At 35.2% G+C, this 17,275-nt stretch overlaps 4 protein-coding genes across 13 annotated transcripts; 1 reads left to right on the top strand and 3 right to left on the bottom strand.

The window, feature by feature from the left end:
* The first annotated feature begins 1,022 nt into the window (after positions 1–1,022).
* LOC133847211 (uncharacterized) lies at positions 1,023–6,165 on the top strand. Of its 9 annotated transcripts, none has more exons than XR_009895136.1 (5): positions 1,083–1,099; positions 2,732–2,867; positions 4,158–4,456; positions 5,576–5,665; positions 5,753–6,165. XR_009895136.1 is itself a non-coding variant. In XM_062282094.1 (3 exons), exons 1-3 carry the CDS (start codon positions 1,038–1,040, stop codon positions 2,825–2,827), a joined length of 204 nt encoding a protein of 67 aa, XP_062138078.1. In that variant the 5' UTR covers positions 1,023–1,037; the 3' UTR covers positions 2,828–2,867. The 9 variants fall into 9 exon arrangements, 1 of the variants encoding a protein (XP_062138078.1); XR_009895133.1 differs by lacking the exon at positions 1,083–1,099 and adding an exon at positions 1,233–1,250; XR_009895137.1 differs by lacking the exon at positions 1,083–1,099 and adding an exon at positions 1,796–1,812.
* A 1,466-nt stretch (positions 6,166–7,631) lies between these two features.
* Positions 7,632–14,380, bottom strand: LOC133846372 (inactive hydroxysteroid dehydrogenase-like protein 1). Of its 2 annotated transcripts, XM_062281341.1 has the most exons (6): positions 14,296–14,380; positions 11,731–11,944; positions 9,691–9,813; positions 9,514–9,624; positions 7,922–8,370; positions 7,632–7,845 (listed from the first exon to the last, which is right to left on the bottom strand). In XM_062281341.1, exons 2-6 carry the CDS (start codon positions 11,906–11,908, stop codon positions 7,738–7,740), a joined length of 969 nt encoding a protein of 322 aa, XP_062137325.1. In that variant the 5' UTR covers positions 11,909–11,944; positions 14,296–14,380; the 3' UTR covers positions 7,632–7,737. The 2 variants fall into 2 exon arrangements, with proteins under 2 accessions (XP_062137325.1, XP_062137317.1); XM_062281333.1 differs by lacking the exon at positions 14,296–14,380 and having other exon boundaries at positions 11,731–12,211.
* A 119-nt stretch (positions 14,381–14,499) lies between these two features.
* Positions 14,500–15,659, bottom strand: LOC133848147 (hydroxysteroid dehydrogenase-like protein 1). The gene is made up of 3 exons (XM_062283576.1): positions 15,308–15,659; positions 15,145–15,276; positions 14,500–15,079 (listed from the first exon to the last, which is right to left on the bottom strand). The coding sequence occupies exons 1-3, from the start codon at positions 15,591–15,593 to the stop codon at positions 14,541–14,543; spliced, it is 957 nt and encodes a 318-aa protein (XP_062139560.1). The 5' UTR covers positions 15,594–15,659; the 3' UTR covers positions 14,500–14,540.
* A 390-nt stretch (positions 15,660–16,049) lies between these two features.
* Positions 16,050–17,274, bottom strand: LOC133846351 (hydroxysteroid dehydrogenase-like protein 1). The gene is made up of 3 exons (XM_062281294.1): positions 16,857–17,274; positions 16,689–16,799; positions 16,050–16,624 (listed from the first exon to the last, which is right to left on the bottom strand). The coding sequence occupies exons 1-3, from the start codon at positions 17,134–17,136 to the stop codon at positions 16,086–16,088; spliced, it is 930 nt and encodes a 309-aa protein (XP_062137278.1). The 5' UTR covers positions 17,137–17,274; the 3' UTR covers positions 16,050–16,085.
* Position 17,275: the final 1 nt, after the last annotated feature.

The raw sequence follows: 17,275 nt of genomic DNA, 5'->3' as shown, positions 1-17,275 counted from the left end.
TACCGCAAAATATATTGCTTTTATTCAAATTGGGTAGCGGGTATCTCACAGTCGAGTACACTCGACTGTAGCTTTCTTACTTGTTTTATTTATTATATATTTTGTATAATTTTATTATCAATTTTAAGCAAAATTTTAAAACAATTTATTGCTCTTAATTTGTTGGAATATTTTGTGAATATAGAATACTTTTATTTATTCTAATTGATTTAAAAAAAAAAAACAAATATATGTATCTCTAATAAAAATGAGCAGCCTATGCGAATAAAAGGAAAATTATTTTTATAATTTTTTGAAAATATATTTTTCAGAACTTGAAATATTATTCAGAATATTTTATTATCATAGAATTTAATTAATAAATTTAATAAAGAGAGGTAGAGAGTTTTATATTTATTTTGTTTTTTTTTTTTTTACAAAATTATGTATTAATAAATAATTAATGAATTAATTATTAGTTAACTGCAGATTTTTTAGACAAATTTACAATAATTTATTAATTTTGGATTATAAATTACGCAAACATAATACGTTAAGTAAATATAAAAATCATATAAAATATTTAACATTTCTGTATTATGTTAAATGTATTTTAAAATGTTCGTTCTTCCTTTGACAATCACATTTAATTGAAATCGTCACATTTCTGTTGAATATTTCTAAGCACTAAATAGAATTTTGTTTCAAGGGTATTTCCTCAATCACTGAAACACCAACAACTCTGGATTTTCTCGGCAACCAATTTGTGAAATTTGAATCTGCTTTTCATGCAACGCATTTGTGGACGCCAAGGTGAAAATGTTCAATATGTTTTCGACACAATTTCGTCAGCAAGTGCAAATGAATTTGAGCAATTTGCAATAATTGTTTAAGTCATTATGTTTGGAATTTCTCGAGATACTCGCACGTATATATATGTAGATATCGGAGAGTATATAGTATGCTTGAAAAGTCACGTCTGTTTTCGATTGTTTTCGTATTTTTCAGCTCGAGAGTTCACGTCGACCATTTGCGCAGTGCATTTTCAAATTGAGTTAATGACAACTGTCAGCCAGGCGATTTTTTGGAAGAGCTCTGAACCTAAGCAAAAACACCCCAAGTTTGTTGTTTACGAAAGTGTGGGCGCTATATATACATATATCAGTTCGCACTCTCTCCGATATATAGTATAGATATACTCTGATTTGGGTATTTGTCATTATAGTTTCACTAGAATTTCGGCGACAGAACAAAAGTTCACAATTTATGCGGTAAATTATAAGCTTAACCACATGAATTTTTATGACACTTTGAAACGTCATCTTTGTGATCCTCAAAATAATTCCAATAATTCCAAAAGAATCCTAAATGCGATGTCATCTCAAGGAATAAATATGAATAATATATTGCAGCAAGCAAAATATCCAAACATAATTTTGACAACGTTGTGTATTTCGGATATTTCTTAGCGAAAATGGAACACATATGGAGAATATGAATATGTCTCGATGTGGTATACTTATTATATCATCTAGTATATGAATTATTTTTAATGAAAGCATTGTTCTTGTTGTCTTGGTGGAAAAAACGGCTGCTCGCAAACTGTCAAACCAGCAGCGTAAATTTATTTTATTTATTTTCGATGATATTTCTTCAAGATTTAAACATGTTCCAAGCGATTCTTCAGCCTAGTGGCATCCCATTTTAACTCATATGCTTTTTGGAGACCATACTGTATAGTCTTTAGTCTTTAATAAATGTATATACAAGCACACATACACCTCTAGATTTTCCTCCACTTGTCAAGTTGTTCTCTTGAGTGCCGTCTTGTCGGTGAGTGTCGTCATCTATGAATGTGTGTGTCTGTGTATCTTATAGATACTTTCACGTCGTCTCAAAGTATTTCTAATTTTTTGCTATATTTTGCGCAACCCATTGGCCAAGTGCGTGAATTGGTTTTAGTTGGGCCAAAGGCTTGCAGCAGTTAATAGCACAAATTTTCGTCCGCAAAATCTAAAAGAAATCAAAAAAAAAAGTAAGCATAAATGGAAAATCAGGTTAAAGGCAAAAAGACATTTGACCAAGAAGACTGAAAATGTGGGATTAATCTTCAACTAGCGAATGTGATTTTTCGTGTGCATAATCTCAATCGAATTTTTAAAGTGCCGTGCCCAATAAATTTCATCGCAAAATATTTGGAACTGGTCCAATCTATAAAGCTGGAATTATTCATCTACTATTTCTATATGTTCCCCCAAGTTCTTCGTTCGGTGCCAACTTATAGACAGACATTTTGATTGCTCTGATCACTCTGATATGCAATAACAGAATCACCAACAACGACAAAAACAACAGCAACAAATCAGACTAAACATCAAACAATTTTAGCCAGTTCGAGGTTCTTCATATACAATAACATATTCGTGTGGTTTTTCATAATTTTCGTTTGCCGTGCTTGAATTTAGAAAAAACATGTTGTATAATTTGAAAACAAAATGATATGTGCTTTGAAAATTTATGATCGCTTTTTTATTGTTTATATCAAATGAAATTTCTCACGCGCCAGCTGAAAAAATTTTATTTGATTTTTTCACTTTGTTTTTGGATTTTTTGGTTTTTTATTTTTGGTTTTTGTTTTTATTGTCTGACCTTTGCGTAGATTCTGATCTATAAAAAAGACCATATCGAATAATAAAAACCTTTATAATTTATTAATTGCCTTTTTTATGCATTCCTATCACTTTATTTTTAGCAATCCAAAATGAGTGAAGCCAAGAACTTGATGACCACCTTCGGCATTCTGGCCGTGCTTTTGTTCTTCCTTTGGATCATCTACGCCGTTTTGTAAATGAGTACCTCAGAAATGGGGGCATAGAGTTATGGAAGAGGTGAGATATTAACAATAATTTAACAATAAATAATGCTTAATTAAGTGCATAATGTAAACAAAGCACACCTGTTGTGATAATTGGATAAATGGACTAAAAATAATTTTATAACCTCAAGGAACTCACAGATTATTAAGTATAGAATTATGAAACTTTTTATATGGCTTTCCTTTTTTGACAATATAGCATTTTTTACTATAATCCTAGTTAGAAAGCGATATTTCTAGGAAATTCAGGAATCTTAAAAGATAGATAGTAACAGTGAAATTACAAAAGTTGATATTGAGAAGAACTATTTTAGTTGGCATTTTTACAATAGAAAAACTTGAAAGAAACTGGAAACTGTTAATTTCATGAGGCGCCATTAAAGTAGAGCACATTTCGTGCTATGTGCAACGTTGCAATGTTTGAAATAATTTGAACATGTTTCAAAATGCGAAACAAACAAATGGCATAGGCGATACGATTCGAAATAAACGTGTATTTAGCAAGCAGCCAACAAAAACAAATTAAAAATGCTATTAAGACCGCAGATGTCTGGAGAACATTACAGAATGGTCCCGCCACCTTAACCCCAGTCGACCACAAAAAGAAAAAAACAAATAAATAAACGAATTCTTAAAACATTTTTCAATAACCGCACGAGGTCCAACTGCAATTTGCCAGTGCCAAGAATGAATAATGGCCAATGGATAAAAAGAATTCGTAACAGGTACGAGGAGAGAGATAAAGAGTACGTTTTTGTTTTTTGGATGGAGAAGTTCTTGCTGTCAAGAGTTTTTAATGTGGTTCGTGCGCCATGACGCGCTTCACGCTGCCCCGCCCACATGGAATCTAAACATACCTATAAGTAATAAATATATGTGTATTTAAATATATGGATATGGTAGTATATATAGTAGCGACGATGTGTGTGCCGCGTCGAAATATGCGCAACAACTGGACACCAATACACCAAACTACACTCAACGTATTGCAAAATATATATCGGGTAGTGTAGTGTGTATGTGTAGATATAGATATATATATAAATTTCGTAGAGCCATAATTCCAAATGAGTTCGCTGCTGGCTGATTTTGATGCGTGATAAAAATCATATTTGTGGAGAAGATTCTTTGGATGCGTTTCTCAGTTATTCCGTGCCATTTGCTACGAACGGTTTGCCGATCAGCACCTAAAGCTCCACAGCTGCACCCAGAGTGTGTGTTCCACCATTGATAGTACTAATTAGTGTGTGATTAAACGAGCTGTATATTGATTAATAATTGTCCATTTTCTATTCCCAAATAGAAAACAACAACATCATCAACAACAACAGCAACAACATGAATGAAGCTAGGAGTTTGTTCACCACCTTCCTCATCCTGGCATTCTTGCTCTTCCTGCTCTATGCCTTCTACGAAGCCGCTTTCTAAATATGTTCATGTTTTTGGGAATACTCTTAGTTCAAACGATATACTTACATGTTGAATTTCAATTTCAATTCCAACACAACAATTCATAAATCAACACTTATGCCTAGGATTTGTAGAGCGTTACGCGTTTAAGCCGCTAGCATTTAATGGATTTCTCTTAGTACCCTAAGTCAGGTGAGTGAATCAACCAACAAAACCCTATCGCAATCTATCTATATAGTACACCCAATATGATAATTATAGAACTATGAAATTATTGCCATCGAAAAGTCGGTTTTTTGTGAAATATTTTAATTGCATTTCCAAGCATAACGAGCGTCTTTGATGACGTTAATTAATTAAATTAGCTAACGTGAAATCTATGAAATATGCAAAGCTATAGTAGATATACGTATGTGGACAACTTCCCTCTGCACTTCTAATCCCTCTGCTGTTTGGTTTTCTTGGCAGCGCTGCCATAAGTTGCGACATTAGAGAAATCATTTTCCAAAAAGTTTCAACTTTTTAACGACGACATTTCGACATGGCCCACTAAAGACGCACCCCCATACGATTTTTAGATATATATTCCTCTGTGGACGAGTGTGTGAACAATTTGAAATCGTTTTCGAAACATTTCTTTCGCACCGTGTTAAATTTGTCAAATGAATTTTCCGCGATTTCTATTTTTTTTTTTCTGTCACAGCATACCATTTTGTTTTATGGTTTTGTCTTTTTCAAAAATTATATTTTAGGTCCATTTGTTTATGAATACAATTAATTATCATTTATAATATACATATACGCCTTTTTCTTGTTCCTTTTTTTTGTGTTATGTTATGAAAATAGAAACATGGCTAGAAATTGAACATTCTGGTTTTCACTTGTTTATTTTGTTAAGAAAAACCACATTCTAATCCCTGAATGAAAATGTTTTTTTTTTTTTGTTCGCTAAAAATAATCCATCGTGCTGATCCCATATATTTTTGGCTATTGTTTATGCGTTTCACCACTTGAAATGATAATGAAATAATGAATAAGAAACAAATGGAAACAAACAAACAATTGTGTGCAGCAATATCATTTGCCAATATTTCAAGTAGCAATTCCATTAGTTTGAACAAATGGATTATCTACGAATAAACATATAATATGTATATGTTAGACTTTTAGGTGGGCAATAATTTTATTTTTCAAATACTTAACTAGGCCAGCAGCTGGCCTATATGCGTTGGTCAGAGCAAAGTGCTCATGCACCGCGATTTGTATTTAAATTTCAAATGAAATTTATTTATCGATTTGTGTTTCCTGCAGATGACGTCACAGCCGCAGGCGGAAAGCAGCTGCTCGGTTCGGAGGCTTGACATCAACCAACGGCCTGCAACGGAGCGAGTGTATGTGACGGTAAATACCATAAATTATTCATTCTCAATCCCATATATGTATATGTATGTAACTTGTACTATATATAAGCGTATATCTATTTTGCAGTGTGCTGCGCTTGATTAAGCGAATGTTTCGGTCCATTTGGGTTATCGATAAATGATGTGATCGAAATGGCTCGCTGCGCCGTTTCATCGTTGGCCTGGGAGCTTTGGCGTCATCTGTTCTAATCATAAATATTAATTTTGCAATTTTCGTTTCGCAATGGAATTAATCGAATTTTGAATTTACAATTTATAGACCATAATGTACAGTATGATAAATGTGCAATAGCAAGACAACAACAACAGCACAATGCGCACATAGAGAAATTGTATATTTCATTGTTTAACACTTTGCACACATAATATCTAAGATCTTTATTTAATAATTGCATTTTTCGTAAATAACAACAACAATACCAGCAACAAATGCATAACAATAACAACCAAATGCAGGAATAAAAACAACAACAAAAACAACACGCTACAGCGAATTGGATTTATTTTGAGGGCAGCCAATTAGAAAGTTGACAAGTTCAAATAACGATATCGATAGATAGAGCTATTTTATCGGAATGTTACATTACTCTTTCGCTAGGGGGCGCCAGCATAAATGATGCTCAGTTAAAGTGGCCGGCTGCGATAAAGCGATAAATAATATTCGCAAATATAGTGATCATTGATCTGCGCGATGCATTGCGTTTCTTAAATGTGATAAAATGTTAATATGCTCTTAATTAAATCCAAATTAATTTGTGCAAGTGTCAAAATTGGCAAAAGAGACGCCAACGTTTTTCGCTTCGTTAACTCGTCGCCGTCCGTCGGAGTCTTAAATGTGCTCTCTTCTCTGTTGCTCTCTTTTGATGTTTTTTTTTGCTCGTGTAATGCATTTTTTTATTGTGTGTGTGTGCGCTCAATGTGCTTAAAACGGTACTTCCGTTTGCCCTCCATAAAGTGTTGTTGCTTTTAAGTGCTCTTTTCTCCTGTCATTTGGATGTGGTGCTTATGCAGTTGAACTTTAAAGGTTAAATTGAATTTTAGTCACAACCTTCAAGGGCTATAAAGATCTACAAAAAACAAAAGGTAAGTGCTAAGGTTATCATTAGCGTAGTTAATGTAATTTTCAAGTGAAGTTCATCAATAACCATGTACTAGAAAAACGGCTTGTGTTATACGCGCGGAGTGCGTTGAAAATTTGCATTGTAATCTCTTTGCTTGCATAATTTGTGGGCAGTACGTGCAGTGACCACAATGTGGAGACGGAGACCCGCACTTGAAGTTCATTTACATGCGCACAGGCTTGCATGCAAGTCGATAAAAGAAAACAAGTAACAAAGTTAGCCTCTTGAGTTGACTGTAAAAGACCTGTTCACTTTTGTTAACTCATTTGGAATATGACTTCTTAAATGTAAGACATTTGGAATTGGAAAGACAAACATATTAAAATTTAGATGTAAGCTCGTGGGAGAATATATTAAAGTTTTGGTATACGTTCGAGCTAGATGATAAGAAAGTTTTTGTATAAGTTCGAGCAAGATAGCAATCCACTGGAGCATATCTATCTTTATCTTTTACCATATATGTACTTTAAGGAGTTGACGATGTCATCTTCTGTCTGTTAAGCCTCCTTTTTTGATTTCGACAAAACCAATAGACTTACTTTTTCGTATGTGAACGGGTCTAAGAAAACCGTAAATACTTGAAAACTGTAAGCTTGAAGAATGCCAACTCGATGCAATGAAGCGAAGCTTTGTTTGAATTTTTTTTTTTAGTTTTTTGGTAGGGGCTGTCGGCTCTTCCGTCTGTCGTTCAACAGTTTGGCGCGTCAGGCAACCGGTTTCACGGCTACATTTATGCCATAACAATCCGCTTCCTTCTCTCTCTTACCAAATGCAACAGGCGAAAAAAAATGTTATGCAATCATTTTTGCAAATTGATTTAGTCAGCCGGTTTGGCTTTTTGGTTGTACGAAAAACTGTTTTTTCTTTGTTATTCTTTAAATTAAGCGCCAATATTTACAATACTCTTAGGATGTAAAAATGCACTACAATACTATGTTGCTAACTTATTTTGGCTAAGAGCCTCGATGCGCAGTCGCTTTGTCAGCTGGTGTCCAATAAGCACGCGCAAATGCTGCGGCGACATCTTCATGAAAAAGTACTGCAAGAAAAAAAAGTGGCACAGCGTTACCAGACCGTTGAGAAAGTTGTTATAGGAAATGAGCTTTCAATCTCACCTGCAATCCATGGGTCCAGAAACCCGTTGTTGTGTTCGATTTGCCGAGTGTAAAGACAGCAAATCGGGCAAAACTGTATGCATTGGGTATAAAGAAGCCACCTTTCATCACCGTGTCGGAATACGCGTTCATTTTGGTTGTCACAAACAAGGGCATCACCAGCTGCACGGTCACATTGAATTCGGCCAACTCTTGCTCCAAGGCCTGTGTGAAATATGTTACATATTTCTTGGTCGCAGCATAGACGGCCATATTTGGCAGTGGCTGCAACTCGGAGCCGGAGCCAATGTTGACAATTGCACCCTTGCGTGCCGCCTTCATGTGTGGCACGATCTTGCGTGTCAACATGGTGACGGCGCCAATGTTGATGTTTATGATATCCCAGATGAGATCTTCTGACACCGCTTCCAATGTTTCCGGATAATCGTACATTCTGCCCACATTGTTCACTGCAAAGCGAGAGAGAAAGAGAGAGAGAGATGAAGATTATTCAAAGATGCTTATCAGTAGAGTAGCTTTTAAAATATGCCTTGAATAAGACAAGGTTAACTTCAGTACAGCACAATAAAAACAAAATGTAAATTGCTGAAGCGCGTCAAAGCGTTTATGAGTTTGGCAAATAAAAATCCCAAAAATAAATTATTTATATGTACTTGAAACAAGTCAAAAATGCCCCAGAGTCCGTCAAAAAGCCCTACTGTATATAGTCATTATAATTGCACGCTATTACGAGTGCCTCCGACTCTGCTTAGCTGTCTCAATGTCATTGACAAGATTTAACAACACACATAAGGTAACTTATGGTGGCTTAATTGTTGCTATTGCTGTTGTTGTTGTTGTTGTTGTTAGTGATACTGTTGCGGCTACTGTTTGTTTCGTTTTGTTTGTTGACAATGAGTTGGCTATTATCAAAGAGTGCGAGCGAAAACAGTTAATGTGGGAGACAACACGGACCACGCCAATTTTGCTGGCTTAGAGAGCGAAATTTGATGTTATAAACGAGATGAAAAGTGGTTAGACGAGTATAAAGGGAGTTTCATGTTAAGTACTTTATTAAAGTACTTCAAATTGCAATTGAAGCAGTTAATATTCACTACAAAAAATTCAATTATAAAGAGTATCACATTCTTTATACACGGTATATTTTGGTATACTTTGTTCCATATGGTATATTTCGAGTGGATTACCTCATATATACCATTTTGTATATTTTAGGAATTTTTGTGGTATATTATAAGGTATATTTTAAGAATAACCTCGCACTGTTTTGCTTTTGTATTGAAAATGCGTAGCGGGTATCTTGTCACTATATTTTGTTTAAAATTGTTTCGTTTTGATTATTTTTTCTTGTTGTTTGCTGAGTAGATTATCAGTTAATCAGTAGTTAAGCAAGCAAAATTCACACGCAATGGCTAAAACTCTTTCCAAATTCACAACTGCTTGTATTTAATGTGCTACTATTAGTTGTTAATAATAATAAATTGTCAATTGTCTTCAACAATATTTTGCTGAGTAACAACACAAACTTTTTTAGCTAATTCATCTCATATTTTTAAAGAGATATGTTACTTCTTTAGTCACTGTGTACTCACCCAATATGCTGACCTCAATGCCTGCCAATTCCTTTTCGATCTGCTCATAAACTTCACGTCCTTTGGCAAAGTCTACAGCAATCCATTTAGTCTTGATTTTGTGTTCACTCTCTACAAAAATGATATGAAAAGTTTACTTTATTTTGTTTTTTGTTTGTTATGCAACTATTTACTTACCAATCTCATTGGTGACGGCAATCAGCTTCTCCTTGGTGCGTGAGATGAGCACCAGATTGAGGCCTTGACGTGCCAATTCCCTGGCATATTCCTTGCCAATGCCATCAGTGGCGCCAGTAACAACTGCAAAAGAGAATGGAGATGATAATAATTATCTTAAACGACTCTAAAGTGAATTATTAAGTAAAAAATATAAACTGTTTAAGTTTGAAGAGAGCTGGCAAGTTGAGTAGTAACTTAACTTCACACTCCCTTGCTAATTATATGTTGATGTTAGTTAGATACTTGGTTTTCTTCTCTTTTGGCCACTGCCGAACCTTAAACAAATATGAAAATGCCTATAAAAGTTGCACATGAAAGCAACACGATTTATTTTCTTACTCTTTTTGTTTATGTTTATGTTGCTGCTGTTGCAACGACTCAATGCAACGGCGACTGCGCAACTTGCGGCGCCAATAGTTGGCACCGTTAATACACAAGTGGTTGCAGCGCTTGTTGGCCACATTTGTTGCCAAATATTTGCGCAGCGGAAACATTGGCAGCAAGCACGGCAGCTGGCCCATGTCTTGGTACTGTTGTTTGCTAATTACATCAAATCTGCAATGTTTTCTTTTGGTAATATTCGAGCCGAATTAAATTGAATTCAATCTTCAACGAAATTGAATTGTCATTGTCGACAAGGTCAGAACATTTCAACAAGCTGTTACGTTATGTAACATTTGCTATTATTATTATTTTAGCATTTATTTATGGCCATTCATAAAGCGCGTCAAAATGTTTGTAGGTAAAAAGCCGGTTTAGTTTCGCTTTCATTCAGTGAAGTTGAATGACTTTATCTGCTCTAAAAATAAATTGTAAACAAATGCGAGAACTCAAAGCACTGGAACAGCTGACCGATAAAGCTGACTAGAATTATTATCAACCTAGTAACATGAGATAACAGCATAGTTTTGATAAGAAAGTGTGCCATCACAATGAAAGTGCGTTTTTATGGAATAAAAGTAGATTAACAGTTCGATAGCTCAGTTAATCTAATAATATCAAGTATTTAAGTTGCTTCATGCTGACTTTAACTCAAGTAATTTCCCACATGATTTATGGCACTATAAATATTGAATATATGTAGATAAGTTCTTGTTGCCTCATGCTGAGTTCGCTTTCAACATGTTTTATGGGTGGATAATTGACGCATAGCACAGATATTTCAATCAGCAACTGATTCATTATCCTAATGATTCATTATCCTAATCCAACTAATAAATCTGAGCATAAATCTATATTATATTTGTATTATTTTCAAAATTATCTAATTTTCAAATTATTCCCGTTGTAGAAAAATATGAAAAGCAATTAATATAATAATAACTTGTCTGATCACGATGCTTCTTAATAATATATATTAAAATTTGGGTTTAGCAACAAGCTTGCAATTTACATAATATTAACATTCTTATTATTGCGCTGATGAAAGAGATTATAATGTACGTATTATATGAGAATAGAACGTGGCCAGCATGCAAAAATAAAAATTATTTAATGCAATTATTAGTTAATTAAACTTATTTGCAATATAAATATGTACTTATTGTTGCAACTTTTGTTTGCTTTCCTCATTATGAATTGTTTATATGTTTGTATTATATTGATATATAAAGACTATATAGGAACATATTCAGGGAAAGTTTTGGCGGAAATGCACTGAGGTTTATATTTATAAATATTACCATCAATCTTTAATTTCAATGTACGTTTTTATGTAATTATTTATCAATAAAATTTCGATTTTTAGTTGTCACAATTTAAAATAGCTTTTTAAACAATAATATCGTGTTTAGTTATCTATCTAATTCTGTAATCAAAAATTAGAACGAAATTACATTTATATTTGCTATGAACTCATTTCTCTAAATTACACTGCTGTATTTAATGATTGATAAAGCATTTTTAACACAATCTGATTCGATTTGGCAATCGAAATTTGGCCATTCTGTTCTAATGTTGCATGTTGATGTATGATTAATTTTTAATGATTTAACTTACCTGCCCATTTGCCAAATTTCTCGACCAACGTTTGTGGCAGTTGTGGCTGGAAATACGGCTCTAGCAAGGCTTTGATAATGTTTATCAAGGACTTGAAATTGTCGTAGAGAAAGGCGGCAATGGCCAAGGTGCCGACCAAGTAGATGAAGAAGGAAATTAGTTGCCAAATGAACGTCATCCGTAACAATGTATAAATGCTAACTTCCAGTACTGGCTGCATTATGAAGAGAAACTCTCTTTATATAGTTGTCGTGAATAAGAGAATTGTTATTGATAAACTCGTCGCCTGCTTTTAGTATGTTTATGTAATTGAGTCAAATTATTATCAGTTTATAGTACACTTGACTGTATATCAATGAATTCACTTTCAGTTGGAGCAAAGTTTACGCTTCACTTCTTTGTCGCGATTGCGTCTGCGTTTGCGGCACGAAGTAGGCACAAGCGTCGGCGCTGAGCTTCAATCACGGACTAAAAGCCGAAACCGAAACCGAAGCTGAAACTGAAACTGAAACTCAAATTGAAGTTGAGTTACACAGTGCCCAAAAGCAGCAACAACAGGCTGATGGCTTCCGACAACAACAAACAGCTTTTACAAGCTGAAACTGTGTCTCCTCAGTCTGCCAGTGTACTATGGGACATTTTCCATTTTAACTCGCATTTAATATTACGTTTAAACCATAAGAGATTTTTTACTGCGGTTTTTGAAATAATGTTACTATATACCCAAGGAATGTATCATAGAAAAGTGAGCGTGGCAACACTTCGACCCTTACGGACACCTATAGAGCTAGTATTATCAAATTTTGACACCGATATGTACTTATGTTTTAGAATTCGCTACGCCCTTCCCATCCCCAAAATTTTGAAAAAATTTAATATTTTGGGCAAATTTGGGTCGATTGGATCAAAAACATGGAAGTTATTCACAAAACAATGTTCCATACGGCCCTTCTTTCTATTTTCTATAGAGCACAAATCGGCGTTAGAAAACGTGAGATTTTCTGAGAAAAATGCAAATTGCGCCAATTGTGCGAAAAAATGCAAAATAAGACAACTATTGATAGATTCAGAATTAACAACGCTACATCATACACTTTGACTAACTGCTAAATTATGCTAACAAGATTTTCAAAATTCTTTCCAAAGTTGAAAATTTTTCCTCAAAACGGACCTTAAGAATCATTTATGAAATGAGAAAATGCGAAAATAAATACCCCCAATTTGAACAAATAATTATATTTAATATACAGTGCAAACCTGCGAAATTATTATTCAAGACTTCTTTTATTTATTAATCGTTTTTAACGTTAATAAATGAACCACAAAATTCAGTAAAAAAATATTATGCAAACTTAGCGCATGTGCCTTCGGATGCAACAGTTGACCCTACAGCTGTTATATTCAAAATAACTGTTTTAAGTTTTAATATTTTGAGTATGAGCCATAACAGTTTGATGTTTTGTTAATGCATTGACCATCAAAATGTTCTAATTGGTACACTTTTAAAAAACGCATAAATGCCAGAAAAAGGGGTCAAATGCCCCATAGTGCAGTGCATAGATACAGTGCACAGATACAGATACATTTGAAGCTATAGCTACAGCTACAAATACATCTACAGCTTAAAGTACTACACTTGTGAGACTACAAATATGCGTACATCTTTTTGAGGTTTAATTTTTTGTTGTACTTATTGTTGTTTATTACTTTTACACACATCAACTTTTTGTTGCTCCGCTTGAATTGTTATAAATGTTTTTTTTTGGTGCGAAGATTACAAAATCCGCAGCCGCCAAATTATTAGACATTTAATCATGGGTGGACCAATGTGAGAGTGAAATGCGTGCGACTGTCAAGAGTGTTGACAATTTTCCATTTGTGCGATAATTACAGTCGGATATAATTAACCTACACTTACTACGAAAAAGTGGATGATATAGAGAAAGAGATAGAGAGACACTTTTAGCTAATTGAATGTATAAATAGTATTTTGACCCGTAACAAAGTTGAGAACTTAATTACAATTTGACAATTTATTCAAAGTACTCTGAAATGTTCGACTACTGGATGTGTAAATTACAATAAATAAACTCTATAGGATATTACAACATTAAATAATAATGGCAGTAATATACAAAAGAAAAACTTTACAATTTCAAGGTTCAGTTGGGAGTGGTAAAAATAAAAGTTACAGCACAAAAGTTCTGAAAAAGCTAGGAAATTCAAATTGTTGATCATTATTGATTTATTTATGACAGCCACAAGCTAAATAAACAAATGATTTCAAAGCATTTTGATTGCACTCGGTCTATTAGAATGCAATGTAAATATGCTTTGTATAATCAACATTTGTGCTAGTCATTGAAATCGTTTGTCTAGCAGAATTAAGTAAGGAAATCGTTCTCAGTCTGTAGAATGTTTTGGACAAGGAACTCTAAATATAACCAAACTTTTAATGAGGTGGTGGAATAGACAAACCACCAAGTTGAATGAATGTTCAAGAAGCAATTATTCCCTATAGAAATATATAGCAATAATATGATAATAATAAAAAAGGAGACATACCTTTGCCAATCGTGTCTGTCAACGCTTACAGACTTACAAGAACTAGCATAGATAGCCAAGCATGCTCGTTGGCACATTCATAAAATAGTATTGATTTTGTCAGGAACACTTTTGAAAGAGACTTTCAATTGTTGCAAGCTTAAAGCTCTTTCGTCAAGTCATTTCCTTTCGTAGTCACTATAGCCAAGACAACAACCAATCAAAGAATCTACATTTTAATAAGGACCGAAAAGTATGCTGTGCTTTTATTCTAATTGCTTATCAGTAATCAGTTTCAATATTAGTTGACTCACAACTACGCGCAATCTACAAGGCAAGAGCATAAAAGCTGCATACTGAACATGATGCCAGAGATATCCCGGCGTCTCATCAACACCAGCCCGCAGCTGAGCAACAGCACTGCGAGCATAAGCTTCCGCTGAGGGTGCGAACAGATTTCCTTTCATAATGCGCGTTGAATAATTGTTCATGTTGGTCACCACAAAGCCGGGCGAGAGAAGCTGCACATGAATGCCGTATCGAGCTACCTCGTGACCTAATGCCAGGGTAAAGCTGCGAATGTAAGCTTTGGAGGCAGCATACACAGCTCCAAATGGCGCAGGTTGATTTTCCGTGACTGAACCGAGATTAACGATTGCGCCCTTCATTTGAGAATCTCGCAGCCGCTTGATAAAGTAGCGCGAAAGTTGTGAGACAGTCACAATGTTAGTGTCAATCAATTGCTCGACATGTTCTTTGGTGAGTGAGCAAAGGGCACCAGGAAAGCCTATGCCCACATTGTTAACTAGAAGTCAGATAAATAGGGAAGGTAAATAGGGATCAACGGTGAAAAGTTCTATAATCTCTTACCAAATATGACTATTGGTATGTCGGCCAATTCACGTTCTATATGTTCATAAACTTCGGCTCCCTGTGTGAAATCAGCCACGATAATCTTCGTTTCGACTTTAGACTCCTGAACGATGATAAAATATGATTGCACTGAAGTCAAATAAAAGGTCAAGATACATACTGATCTCATTGGCAACGGCCTTGAGTTTCGCCTCGTTCCTCGCAATCAGAACCACATTGATTCCATTTCGCGCCAATTCCTTGGCATATTCCTTGCCAATGCCATCGCTGCTGCCAGTAACTGCAGCCCAATCCCCAAAACGATCTTTTAGACTCAAGCACTTACATCGATCGTCAAACAGTCGTACTTTCAGCAGTCGTAAAGGTGTTCGCAATTGTTCATATAGAAAGCAAATGAGCGCATAGAGACCGATAAGCGTAAGAAATGTTAAGAAAGCACTCAACATGTTTTTTTTACTACATATGCGAATTTTAGTTGATATCAATGTTCTACGTAGCTCGACGCTCAACGAAGTACTAGGTCTACAATAATCAAGACAAGACGATTGCAAAGAATCAAACTCATTATCTCTCAGATTCCAAATACAAAAAATACATACTATGCGATACTACACAATGTATTTGCATATTTAAGCGACAGGCATTGAGATTGCACTAAACTCGTTCGATTTTATTATTTCATGCAATGAAAATTGTTAATCTACATTTAAAATACGATATGTGAACATAATTCGTTAAAAATATAACTTATATAACCTTAGCAACATTCACGCTGTGACTTGATGGACTAAATTAAGTTAAGGGTTAAAGAAAAGTGTTAAAAACGTCTTCAACATGTTGCACAACACCTTAGGCATTAGCAGTTGAGACAGCATTTAGCCAAGACAACAACCATTTAAACAATCTATATTTTACTACCCCAAAAGTATGCTGTGCTTTTATGCCAATTGTTTGTCAGAAACATATTTCCATACTAGTCGAACGCTAAGCAAACGTAATCTCCATGGCAAGAACATTAAGCCTGCACACAGAACCTGATGCCAGACGTATCCCGAAGTTTCAACAACACAAGCCCTTAACTGAGCAACAGCACTGCGAGCATACAAATCCGCAGTTGGGACGAACAGACTTCCTCTGATAAGGCGAGTGGAAAAGTTGTTCATGTTGGTCACCACAAAGCCGGGCGAGAGAAGCTGCACATGAATCCCGTATCGAGCTGCCTCGTGACCTAATGCCAGGGTAAAGCTGCGAATGTAAGCTTTGGAGGCAGCATACATAGCTCCAAATGGTGCTGGTTGATGTTCCATCACAGAACCCACATTAACAATGGCTCCCTTAATGTGAGAATCTTGTAACCGCTTGAAAAAGTAGCGTGAAAGTTGTGAGACAGCCACAATGTTAGTGTCAATCAATTTCTGGACATCTTCTTTGGTGTGTGCATAAATCGCACCTTGCAAACTCATGCCCACGTTGTTAACTGGGAGAGAGAAGCACAGAAAGTGAATAAGCTGCAATTGAAAAGGAATTTCTCAATCTCTTACCAAAAATGGCTATTGGTGTGTCGGCCAATTCACGTTCAATGTGTTCGTACACTTCTGGACCCTGTGTAAAGTCTGCCACGACAATCTTCGTCTCGACTTTGGACTCCTGAGCTGCACGATGATAGAAGATGATTGCCCTGAAGTCAAATAAAAGGTCAAGATACATACTGATCTCATTGGCAACGGCCTTGAGTTTCTCTTCGTTCCTCGCAATTAGAACCACATTGATTCCATGGCGCGCCAATTCCTTGGCATATTCCTTGCCAATGCCATCGCTGCTGCCAGTAACTGCCGCCCATGAACCAAAACGCTCCTTTAGACTGTATTTTGGATTCCTATTATAACACAGTTGTACTTTCAATATTTTCAAAGGTGCTCGCAGTTGTCTAAATAAAAAGCCAACGATCAAACATAAACCAATAGAGAATATGCAAAGTGCACTCAGCATTTTGTTTGCGTTATACTAAATCTAAGCGATGCTCCAGCTAGCGCGACACCCAAAAATGTACTGCGCCAGGTAATCGCAAGTTAAGACGGTTTCAAAGTGCCAAACTCATCAGCGACAGTAAACGAATGATGATGGCATG

Source organism: Drosophila sulfurigaster, chromosome 2L, assembly GCF_023558435.1.
Source record: "Drosophila sulfurigaster albostrigata strain 15112-1811.04 chromosome 2L, ASM2355843v2, whole genome shotgun sequence".
NCBI classification, from domain to species: Eukaryota; Metazoa; Arthropoda; class Insecta; order Diptera; family Drosophilidae; genus Drosophila; species Drosophila sulfurigaster.
The sequence above is the reverse complement of the archived record's forward strand: the minus strand, read 5'-3'. Positions and strand labels throughout refer to the sequence as shown.

Coding starts and splice junctions, on each gene's coding strand:
- LOC133846372 (XM_062281333.1), bottom strand. CDS start 11,950: ATGCAGCCAGTACTGGAAGTTAGCATTTATACATTGTTACGGATGACG. Junction 9,814..11,730: donor GAAATTTGGCAAATGGGCAG/GTAAGTTAAATC, acceptor TCTCTTTTGCAG/TTGTTACTGGCGCCACTGAT. Junction 7,846..7,921: donor TCTGGACCCATGGATTGCAG/GTGAGATTGAAA, acceptor TTTTTCTTGCAG/TACTTTTTCATGAAGATGTC.
- LOC133848147 (XM_062283576.1), bottom strand. CDS start 15,593: ATGTTGAGTGCTTTCTTAACATTTCTTACGCTTATCGGTCTCTATGCG. Junction 15,277..15,307: donor GGCCGTTGCCAATGAGATCA/GTATGTATCTTG, acceptor ATTTGACTTCAG/TGCAATCATATTTTATCATC. Junction 15,080..15,144: donor CATACCAATAGTCATATTTG/GTAAGAGATTAT, acceptor TCTGACTTCTAG/TTAACAATGTGGGCATAGGC.
- LOC133846351 (XM_062281294.1), bottom strand. CDS start 17,136: ATGCTGAGTGCACTTTGCATATTCTCTATTGGTTTATGTTTGATCGTT. Junction 16,800..16,856: donor GGCCGTTGCCAATGAGATCA/GTATGTATCTTG, acceptor ATCATCGTGCAG/CTCAGGAGTCCAAAGTCGAG. Junction 16,625..16,688: donor CACACCAATAGCCATTTTTG/GTAAGAGATTGA, acceptor TCTCTCTCCCAG/TTAACAACGTGGGCATGAGT.
- LOC133847211 (XM_062282094.1), top strand. CDS start 1,038: ATGACAACTGTCAGCCAGGCGATTTTTTGGAAGAGCTCTGAACCTAAG. Junction 1,100..1,204: donor CCTAAGCAAAAACACCCCAA/GTTTGTTGTTTA, acceptor TTGTCATTATAG/TTTCACTAGAATTTCGGCGA. Junction 1,251..2,731: donor AAAAGTTCACAATTTATGCG/GTAAATTATAAG, acceptor CTTTATTTTTAG/CAATCCAAAATGAGTGAAGC.